General features: G+C 65.0%; 5 protein-coding genes across 5 annotated transcripts in view, besides 4 other annotated features; all 5 read left to right on the top strand.

The window, feature by feature from the left end:
* Positions 1-30, top strand: part of Tco025E_01608 (uncharacterized protein) — a gene marked incomplete at both ends in the record, with an annotated part of 1,332 nt that extends 1,302 nt beyond the window's left edge. The window contains one exon of the mRNA XM_029368546.1: positions 1-30. This exon is cut by the window's left edge and continues 1,302 nt beyond it. Within this exon, the coding sequence (XP_029231331.1) occupies positions 1-30 (30 nt within the window).
* A 208-nt stretch (positions 31-238) lies between these two features.
* Tco025E_01607 (uncharacterized protein) lies at positions 239-1,141 on the top strand (the record flags this gene model as incomplete). Its single annotated transcript, XM_029368545.1, has 1 exon — positions 239-1,141. One exon carries the CDS (start codon positions 239-241, stop codon positions 1,139-1,141), a length of 903 nt encoding a protein of 300 aa, XP_029231330.1.
* Positions 1,142-3,142: 2,001 nt separating this feature from the next.
* On the top strand, positions 3,143-7,303 carry Tco025E_01606 (putative ATP-dependent DEAD/H DNA helicase recQ; the record flags this gene model as incomplete). Its single annotated transcript, XM_029368544.1, has 1 exon — positions 3,143-7,303. The coding sequence occupies one exon, from the start codon at positions 3,143-3,145 to the stop codon at positions 7,301-7,303; it is 4,161 nt and encodes a 1,386-aa protein (XP_029231329.1).
* Positions 7,304-7,374: 71 nt separating this feature from the next.
* Positions 7,375-7,411: a microsatellite.
* A 174-nt stretch (positions 7,412-7,585) lies between these two features.
* Tco025E_01605 (sigma-adaptin 3) lies at positions 7,586-8,080 on the top strand (the record flags this gene model as incomplete). Its single annotated transcript, XM_029368543.1, has 1 exon — positions 7,586-8,080. The coding sequence occupies one exon, from the start codon at positions 7,586-7,588 to the stop codon at positions 8,078-8,080; it is 495 nt and encodes a 164-aa protein (XP_029231328.1).
* Positions 8,081-8,170: 90 nt separating this feature from the next.
* Positions 8,171-8,205: a sequence feature (A-rich).
* Positions 8,206-8,356: 151 nt separating this feature from the next.
* Tco025E_01604 (uncharacterized protein) lies at positions 8,357-9,823 on the top strand (the record flags this gene model as incomplete). The annotated part of the gene is made up of 1 exon (XM_029368542.1): positions 8,357-9,823. The coding sequence occupies one exon, from the start codon at positions 8,357-8,359 to the stop codon at positions 9,821-9,823; it is 1,467 nt and encodes a 488-aa protein (XP_029231327.1).
* Positions 9,824-9,829: 6 nt separating this feature from the next.
* Positions 9,830-9,852: a microsatellite.
* A 168-nt stretch (positions 9,853-10,020) lies between these two features.
* Positions 10,021-10,048: a microsatellite.
* Positions 10,049-10,157: the final 109 nt, after the last annotated feature.

Below are 10,157 nucleotides of genomic sequence, written 5' to 3'. Positions count from 1 at the left end.
GCTGGGTGGCCCGCTGCATTATTTCAATAACACGGGTGAGAAGATCATTGATTTCACTTCCAACTGGTCCTCTGGGAAGCGTGAGCCCATAACTGCCATCAACCTGGACTTTTCTCCCTTCACCAACGTCAGCACCAAAGTGAACGATCTTGTGACACATGCCAGGCATACGCTTTCCACGTACATTGCATGGGTGCCGTTTGTGTCGTACTCTGTCGGCGGCGTGGGCGTTGCGCTCATGCTCCTTGTGGTTCTATTGGCCTCTTGCCGCTGCTGCGTCCCCTGCATGCCATATTGCCTCTCATGTGTCTACTGGCTCTTCGGGGTTGTGTTCGCACTGCTCGCGGTTGTTGGGGCGGTGCTGGCGTACCTTTCCACCACTGCCTGTGGCGAGGTGCAGCTGCAGTACCAACGTCAGCCGGGCGTGTTCCAGTGGTACCTCGTGCCGTACTGTGAGCACAGGTTTAACTTTTCCAACATCAACGCGGAAGTGAATGCTGCCGAAAAGAAGTACTCCAACGAGGCCTGCAAGGTGTTGCTAAAGTCGTGCGATAACAACCCCGATTTTTCTTTTTTCGCTCAAGCGCCCGCTGCGCTCTCTGTCCCCAACATCCCCAACATCCCCAACATCCCCAACATCCCCAACATCCCCGACATCCCCGACATCCCCGGTGTCCTCAAGGGCCTCCCTCGCCCGATGCTGTGTGGCAATGGCATCACTTCGGAGGATCAATGCCCTGACTTCGAGACCATGGCCAGCGCGATGCGCGCCACCCGAGTTAAGGCTGGCGCGATGATGTGCCCCGTGGTGGGTGAGTCGTGCACGCTGCTCGAGTGCGCCGCCAACTGCACCCAAGACCTTGCGAAGGAGCTTGCGGCAGGGATCCTGCAAGTCGCGGCGCAGGCAAGCAACGTGAGCATTGCGCTTTCGTACGCCAGGCCTTTGCTCGACTGCAATTTTGTGCTCGACAAGCTTATGGGCGCCATGAATGACTGCAACGACCTAAAGACGGGGACCTTGATGCTTGGCACGGGTTTCTTTGTGGGGGGGCTCATGTTTGGCCTGGCCATCTACGTCATGTTCCGCGGCTCCTGCATTTGGGTCACCCCGTCCGCACCCGACACGTGGGCTAGTAAGTGAGCACTCTTCCCCGTTTGAGGGACACCGCCTGAATATTTCTTGCATAAATTTTATTTAAAAACATATATATTTCTGTCCGTGTTTTCCCTGTTGGGATTTGTTCGTCGTTCCTACTGTGCGACACCCCTCCTCACGCTGTTTTTTTTTTGCTCGGGTGGGCAGTGCTCCGGTCCTGCCCTTCCGTCGTGCCGGCAACAGCCGTGGGAGTCGGCCGTCGCGTGCCCCAATTTGCACCAACTCCCGGTTGAAGAGGCCGTGGGGTGGAGAGCGGGAGAGAGGGCTGTGCCGCACGAAAAGCGGTTGGCAAACGAGGGCGCAGCGGGGGCGGAATTGTGCTCCTCCTCCTTTGCGGTCTCTCCACCCAAACATGAGGGGCGTTGCGGTTTTTTTTTGAAAAAATGTGTCGCAGCTACGAAGCAAGTGCCGTCGCGTTGCGCAAGGGAGCGGGGGAAGATGCGCTAATGCGGCCCATATATATATATATATGCGAAAGGCGCCGCTAGTATAGGTATGAGGATGTGGGAAGTGGATTAGCGCGATAAAGATAAAAAAACGGTTTCTGAAATTGGAATGGGAATTAATAGCTGCTTTGTGTGTGTGTGTTGTTTAATATTATTTTTGTAGCGCCTGCGGGCGAAAAAACTCTGCCCATGATTTATCACCATGTGTAATATATACACCTGGCTGTTAGTGATCATAACTCTTTTTTTTTTTCCTTTCTGCCTGTTGGGAGGGGAGGGGCGTGTCTCGGAGGCACCGAGCGACCCGCCCAGGCCTCTCCGCCTCGCGCGGGGTGGGCGGGATCCATGCGTGTGGCCCTCCCGGCACGTACCCCCTTCGCGAATGCGGGGGCGGGGCGGAGGCAAGGCTGCGAGGCGTCGCGCTGATTTTCTTTTTCTGTCGCTGAGTTTCTTTTGCCGGACGCGCCGCGTTGACGGCACAGTTCTTCTCCCGTGGTTTTTTTTATTTTTTAGTTGCGGGGCGGGCAAGGCGTGGGGTGCTTCTGTGGGAGCGCTACTTGCGGAAACGGCGGCGGTTACTTCGCGCAGGGCGGACGTGGCCGCAACTTTGGTAGGCGTCTCCTCGACGAAGCGCCGCCGCTGGAGGGCTTCGCCCGTAGCTAGGGGGAGCCGCGCCGCAAGTGCCGAACTGTGGGGCGCGAAAGAGGCGTTGCTGGCTGGCCGCGGTGCCCGACCGGCGGTTGCGGCTGCACGACCGACATGCAGGGCGGCGGATCGAGTACTGCGTGGTCGGGGTCTTTGCGTGCGTCGGTCCGGCGGGTTGAGGGGCCCCCACAGAAGTCTGCTCGTCCAATTAGTGGGTGCTGGGGTTGTGCTTTTTCCCGTTGCGAGCAACGGGGGGGGGGTCCTAGTGGGGGCTTCCTTGTGGGGTAACGCATCCATTCCGGCCGTTTTCAGGGCGTTGCGCATGGACCAATGGGGGCGCGGCAAATAAAAATAGCTTCTTATTCCGTTTCTTTTCCAGGGGTTGCCTCTGCGTGTATACTTTGGCTTGTATGCTTGTGTTTGTGTGCGTTCACGCCGGTTCCCCTTTAAAGGGATCCTACAGGCCTGTGTCCCCCGCATGATGTTCCCCGCGTAACTGTGCTAATGCGCGGTTGTGTGTGGGCGCAAGGGAGGAGGTGCTGCTTGCTCTGCGTTGTTTTTTTTGCGTCTGTGTTCGTGTGGCTGACATTGGCTATGAGTATCTTTCCACGTGACTATTGGCGCCTCGCCTGCCTCAACCTACGGTGGACTTGTGTGTGCGCGCCTCTGCTCTTGCTGTTCTTGGTTGGCGTGTGTGGAGGAGAACGGGGAAACAGCTCGGGGCTGCCGGGCTGTGTGTTCCGCACTCAAGAGAGAAAGGAGGGAGGAGGGGCTGCGTTGCCGGTGGTTGGCGCCCCCGTTGCTTTCTTTGCGTGCCGCGTTGGCTGCAGGTGGCGGAAGCGGTCCGCCGCGCAGCTACGCCCACCCGCGCACGCGGGCACACCGGCAGGGACGGATGGGGCGCGAGGGAGGGGCGGGGGGTGCCCTCGGCGGGTGGGTCTCGGCGCTGGGCGCCGCGGCGGCCGCTCAGTTCGCCCGCGACCCGCTGCCGCACGCCCTCCCGCCGCTGCCGTCGCAGCGTGCGCCGCACTGCCCCTCACAGCCGCGGCGGGTCTTCGCGGCCGCTGGTGCGGGAGGCGGGGCCGCGGCGGCGGGGGAAGGCGTGGCCGGGGCCACACGCGCCGCTGCCGCGGCGAGGGGGGGCGCCCCACCGGCGCCGGCCCCACCGGCCCCCGCCGCCCCCGCGCTGTCGGAGGTGAAGGCGCAGATGCTTGACGTCACCGAGAGGCTGCGGCGGGCGCAAAGGCTGCGGGACGACCTAGTGCTGCAGGAGGACGAGGAGCACGACGCGGCGGCGGCCATTCTCGAGTGCGAACGCGCCGTTGCCGAGCTGGAGGCGCAATTCCTCCGCCTGCGACAATTGCAGGCGACCTTGCTTCGGCGCCCCCCGCCGAGTGCTGGCAGCAGCCCCGTTTCCCCTGCGGCGGGGCGGGTGTCATGTGCCGCCGCTTCCTCCGCTGCGGCTGCTGCCTCCGTGCGGGCGACGGCGGAGGTGCCCACAACACCGCTGGGGGCTGCCTCTGCTGGCTTCGGCTGTGGAAGTGCGGCAGCGTCCGTTTTCGAGCGGGGCGGTGGCGCGGTTGACGGGGCCAGCTCCGCCCCCGATGCCGCGGATGCGGGGGGGCAGCGTCCTGGGCGGATTGCGGGGGAAGGAGAGGGGCGGCGCACAGATGTCATGCCCCTCCCCGAACTGCGGGAGGAGACGCCGCACGAGCCGCGGCTCCACGCGGGCAGCGCGCGTGATCGATTCAGTTGGGAGACATACTGGCAGGAGGCATCCCACCCGCTGCAGCGGGGCAGCTCCCCTGCCAGTGCGCCCGTCCAGCTGCCGGTGAACCCTGTTGACCGCTACAGGGGAGAGGATTTCGTCTGGTCGGCGGATTTGCGACGGACCATGATCGAGGTGTTTGGTCTGCACCAGTACCGTTTCCTGCAGCTGGAGATCATGAATGCGTGCATGGATGGTCGCGATGCGTTTGTGCTGCTGCCAACCGGCGGGGGCAAGTCGCTCTGCTACCAACTCCCCGCGCTGATGCCAAACCCGGCGCAGGTGACCATCGTCATCTCCCCCCTCATCTCCCTCATCCAGGACCAGGTGTACGCCCTCATCGCAAACGACATTCCCGCAATAGCGCTGACGGGACAGACGTCGGACGCACCACGGCGGGCCCTCTTTGCGGAGTGGGCGTCGGGACGCATTGTGCACACGCTAGTGTACGTCACCCCGGAGTACTTTGGGCGGAGCGACCACTTTGTGCAGTGTCTCGTGCACCTCGCCCACCGCCGCCTGTTGAGCCGCTTCGTCGTGGACGAGGCCCACTGCGTCTCGCAGTGGGGGCATGACTTCCGCCCCGACTACCGCAAGCTGGCCATACTGAAGCAGCAATTCCCCGTGACCCCCATATCTGCCCTCACAGCGACGGCGACGGACCTGGTGCAGCAGGACGTTATCAGAACGCTGAGGCTGCAGGATGCGCTGGTCTTCAAGGGCTCCTTCAACCGCCCGAATCTTTCCTACTCCGTGCAGAAGGTGGGGCGTTCCGTGGGTTCGGTTGTGGTGGACCTCGTCAAGCACCGCTTTCCCCCGCGGTCCTGCGGCATTGTGTACTGCCTCTCGCGCAAAGACTGCGAGAAGATGGCAGCGGAGCTGGTTGGGGCAGGGATACGCGCTTCGTACTACCACGCCGAGGCAAGCGGGAAGAATGAGAAGCAGGAGCGGTGGACGAAGGATGAGCTGCAGGTCATATGCGCCACGATTGCCTTTGGGATGGGGATCAACAAGCCGGATGTGCGTTTTGTCATCCATGCGGCGATGCCGAAGTCGATTGAGGGGTACTACCAGGAGAGCGGGCGCGCGGGGCGTGACGGACTGCCCTCTGCGTGCATTCTACTGTGCTCGCCGAGCGACAAGCAGCGGCACGAGCAGCTGATATACGGCAGCAAAGACTGGAAGGCCTCCATGGCCTCTCTCTATCGCATGGCGGCGTACACCATGAATGATGTGCACTGCCGCCGGATGCAGCAACTTGGGTACTTTGGGGAGGCGATGGACGAGCACTACTGCCTGACGCAGCCTGAGGGGGCTGTGGCGGCGTGCGACAACTGTGCGAGTAAGCGGAGTGGGCGTTGGGAGGCAGAGAAGCTGGACGTCTCTGCGGTTGTGGTCGACCTGTTCAACGTCGTGCTGCACCTCGGCTCGCTCACGTCGAAGCAGCTGATCGGCGTCTACCGCGGCACGGCGGACGTCGGCAAAGTCGTTGAGCTCCGCATGCGGCAAAAGGGTGTGCCGCCAGAGTACAAGATGGGCGCGCGTCACAGCAAATTTCTTCTGGAGCGTGTCGTGCTTGAGGCGCTTCTTCTTGGAATTTTCAGGGAGCGGCTGGAACGCGTGACGGAGTTCGTCACCTGCGCGTACATTGAGACGGGCGAGGGCGAGGGGGCAAAGGCCCTCCGCGACGTGCAGGGCGGCAGGTGCCGCGTCGTGCTCCCGGTGCGCGGGGAGAGGCGCGCCGCGGCGGCGCCGCCGGAGGCGCGTCGACCCGCCGACCCCGTCGACGCCGCATCTGCCGCAGCGCCCACCGTTGGGAGGCAACGCGGCGCGGCGGCGGCACTTTCCACGGCGAACCCGGGGGAGTCCGCGCAAAGGCGGAAACGGCGGCGCGCGGGGCGTGCGCGTTCGGCGTCGGCGTCCGCCTCGTCCTCCGGCGTCTCCGCCGCGGGCGACGGCTCCCTCGCGGACTTTGTGGCGGAGGGGTCGCCCGCCACCTCCCTGTCTTCGTGCCCCCCGCCGTGCAGGAAGCGGCGCCGCCGCGCCCACCATCCATCGCCCCCGTGCGCCGCGGGGGAAAGCGAGGCGGGACTGGCGGGGAGCAGCCCCACGGCGCCGTTGCTCTCGGCCGAGACGCCGCGGAAGGCGGCGGCCCCAGTTTCCGCGGCGCGGCTGCGGCAACTCGAGGCGGAGCTCCTTGTCCGGATGGAGGCGCTCGTGCAATCCCTCGCCGAGCGCTCAGAGGGGGGGCGGCAGTACAACGTCCTGCCAAGGAAGACGATGCAGGTGCTGGTGGCGACGCTGGCGGAGCCCGGCTGGGGCTCCGTGTCGCAGCTGGGCGACCTAGAGGGGCTCGGTAAGAGCAAGGTGCGGAAGTTTGGCGCGGACATACTGCGGCTGTACCGACAGTTCCGGCACGAGCACATTGGGGATGTGGGCGAGCTCACGCTGGTGGAGGAGGAGATGCTCCGGCAGACGACGACGGCGGTCGCCAGCCGCCATCGCCTCCCGCGCGGGGACACGCACGCCGGACAGCTCATCGACGACGAGGGGACTCCGCTGAGGGCACGCGGCCCCAGTGCCCCCGCGCCCCCGCAAGGGACCCGGCTGCTGTTGGACTCCGACGGTACGCCGCAGAAGCCGGCGCGTCCAGCGGCGACGGCCACCGCGGCGGCAGCAGCAACAGAAGGCGCTGCAAAGTTGGCTGGGGCCGCACCGGTGGCAACTGCGGCGGCGGTCCCCGCGCTGCCGAAGAAGACGTTGTTTAAAATGCCGGGTGGGACCCCCGGCGGGGGCGGACCACCGCCAGCGCCAGGGCGCCACCAGCTGGAGCCGTCGCCGCCGCGTCTCGCGCAAATATTCACTGTGCCCGAGAGCCCGCTGCCGCGGCGCGGCGCCTGCACCGCGTACGACCCAACGGCGTCCCTCCCGCCAGCCGCTCTCACGCCGTCGAGGCGGGTGCCGATGCCGCAGCACACCGTGGATTCCTTGGTGCTCTTCCCTGCCCCCCAGCAGCAACAGCAACAGCGGCTGACGCGGCCACCCGTTGGGCAGGAGGTGCTTGGGGCAACCCAGTTTTCTTCTCCCGCGGAGCCAGTGCTCCTTGCGCAGCGCCCGGCGCTGGAACCGATGGGCGTTGATTATTTGATGCAGATGTGCGATGAGTCTATCGCGCGCACGCCGCTGCGGCCGGCCGTTGGTGCCAATTTGAGTGCAGTTGGCCAGCGCCACGTCGACAGTGCTGGGGGCGCGGAGTTCATCACAGTGGACTCAGGAGACGACGAGTAGCGGGAACGCCGAGTGTCGCCGTGCTTGCCGAGGAGGGGGAGGGCCGTGCAGGTCTGACGAGGGCGCTGGGTGGGAGTGGGAGGGGGAGGGAGGGAGCGAGGGGGGAGGAACGGCGGTTGCTGTCTGCGCTGGTTGCTTGTCGCTCTTGCACCCTTCCCTCCCCTTTTTCTTTCTCTCGCTTCGCTCAATTGGCTAGTCTTGCAGCTTCTCGGGCCGGTGCGTGGCAGGCGGCGACGGTGACGACCGTGGCAGCATCCCACGGCCGCTGAGGAGGCGCGAAGCATGATCAAGGCCGTCATCATCGTCAATACGGCGGGGAAGATTCGTCTGCTGAACGTGTATGAGAAGGACATCCCACTGGGTGTCCAGCAGGAGCTTGTGCGCCGCATCCATCGCCTTATCTCGCGGCGCAGCGCCGACCTGTGCAACTTTGTGGACAACTTCCGCGACTGGCCCACGCCCGACACCCGCGTGGTGTACCGCCACTACGCCACGCTGTGTTTTGTGTTCATTGTGGACAGCAGCGAGTCGCAGCTGGCGATACTCGACCTTATCCAGGTGTTCGTGGAGGCGCTCGATCGCACCTTCGAGAACGTGTGTGAGCTGGATCTCATTTTCCACTCAGACAGGGTACAGCTGTTGCTGATGGAAATAGTGATGGGAGGCATGGTGCTGGAGACGTCGCGCGAGGAGATACTTCGGGCGACCGCCGATATGCAGCGGATCGGGAGCTCCAAGGCGGGCGCTGGAGCGGCCGCGATGACCGGCTACCACTAACGCTCAGACGCGTTTCGTCTGGTGCTGTTCTTTTTTACATCCTTCTGCCTGTGTGTTTGCGTGTTGCGTTCGCCCCGCCCCTGGCGTCTCTTTCTCTCTTTATTTATTTGTTTATTTATTTGTTTCCTGCTGTTTCTTCGCCTCAATGCCTGCAGCTGGCACTGGCGGCGGGTGAGGGTTGCGGCCGCACGAGGAAAGGAAAGCGGGCGGAAGGATACGGTTGGGGCAGGGGCCTCGGGAGGGAGCCGCGCAGGGTGCGGAGAGGCGGCGAGGGAAATGGCCACCGCTGCCGCAGAGACCCTCCAGCGAGAGGTTGACGCTGCGATAGAGGAGGCGGCACGGCAACGGGGAGGTCTGCGACGACGTGCCGCTGCTGCGTGTGACCGTATCCGTCGGCGGCATGCGCTTGCGCGGGCGGAGGTCCTCGCGCCGTCGTTCCGCGCTGACCTCTTGCGGCGCGGCAGGGGCATTCAGAAGAACCGCGCCCACCTGATGCAGACGCTGAAGCGGTTCGCGGCCGTGCTTCCATCCGGTGATGTTTGGGAAGAGTGCGGCCACCCCAACGTGGTGGTGGTTCTTCGCGCTGTGCAGGAGGCATTTGAGGCGGAGGAGGAGCTGGCGCACTGGCGGCAGCCGCTGCCGTGCGAAGAGGCGTGGCATGAGGCGTGCGCCGCTGTGGGGGACGGTGGCCGCCGCGCAGATGTGCCCCCACAGCCGCCAGGGGGCTCTGAGCTGCGACAACGACAGCAGCAAGAGCGGTTGGAGGCGGCGTTGGAGCATCTGCTCGTTCCATCCTGCGCGAAGATGGGGGCGGAGGAGGACGAGGCTGCGGCTGCGGCGGCAGCAGCGCCGCTCGGCTCTTGGATCTCGCTCCCGTGCTTCTGTACCATGGCGCACTTCTGCAGGTACGACCAGCTGCCCGTGGTGGTGGCGGCGGCGGCGGCGGCGGCGAGAGGCGGCGGCGGCGGCAGTTCGATGACGGCGGGCGTACGTGAGGGGGGCGACGAGGCGTTGCACGACGCGGAGGCGGAGGCGGAGCGGGGCGACGGCAGGGTTGCGCAGGTGGCCCTGGATGCCGCCGCGGCGCACCTTGGCCGCCTCGGGGGCCGGGCCGGCGAGGGCACCGACGGGAGCAACCAGGCGGGGGATGCCGGCGAGGAGGAGGCGACGGAGTCGGCGTTGGAAGAGGTACGGCTGCGGGTGTCGCTGGAGGTCGCGGCGAGAGTCACAGCGTGCAGATATGCGGCGGAGTCGCTGGCGGCGGGCGCGGATGGTATTCTGTTGGACGGCGTGACGACCGTGACTGCGGCGGCGCCCCTCGCGGTGCCCGTCACGGTGCTTGTGTTGCCGCCGATGGAGCAGCTTTTCTTCTGCGTCGCGTACACCATCGGCGCGGCGATCCTGCGGGATGAGCAGAGGGAGCGGCGTGCGGCCGCCGATGCCGCCACTGCTGCGGACGACGATGGCGGCGGCGATGGCTGGAGGGGGGCGTTGGAGCGGTGGATGCGGCGGGAAGGGCCCGTCGGCACCGCAGGCGGCGGAACGCCCGTTGGTCCCCGCCTGCTGCAGTACCTACTGGACTACGTCTTTTCCCCCGCCGAGTGTGACAGCCAACGGAAGGGAGCGGCAGCGTTGGTGCAGCCGCGCACGGCGCGACGGTGGCTGGAGCTCGCGTTGGGCAACACCCCCGAGAAGGAGGGCGCCATAGACGCCATGATGGCCCGCTACCTGAAGCGGCAATGAGGCCCGCGTTGTCGTCGTCGTCGTCGTCGGTGTGTGTTGCTGCTGCCTGACGGCTGCTGCTTGTTGAGACGTGTGGTGGGGGCGTGTACTGGCGCGGCAGTGACGTGTCTGTGTTTTTGCCTTAGCGTGCGTTTCTCTTGCCTTGCCCTGTTGCGCCCCCAAGCATACTCTCCCAGCTCCAAAGCGAAGGCGCACTCCACACACACACACACACGCAAGGCACACCGAGGAAAAAGCCCACAGATGAGGATCTTCAAGGATGTCCTGACAAACGCCGAGGTCTTCTGCGACAACGACAGGCCCGTGGAGGTCGAGGGCGACGTTGTGTACGTCC

Source organism: Trypanosoma conorhini (genome assembly GCF_003719485.1).
Source record: "Trypanosoma conorhini strain 025E chromosome Unknown Tco_14.4_contig_00055, whole genome shotgun sequence".
NCBI classification, from domain to species: domain Eukaryota; phylum Euglenozoa; class Kinetoplastea; order Trypanosomatida; family Trypanosomatidae; genus Trypanosoma; species Trypanosoma conorhini.
The sequence above is the reverse complement of the archived record's forward strand: the minus strand, read 5'-3'. Positions and strand labels throughout refer to the sequence as shown.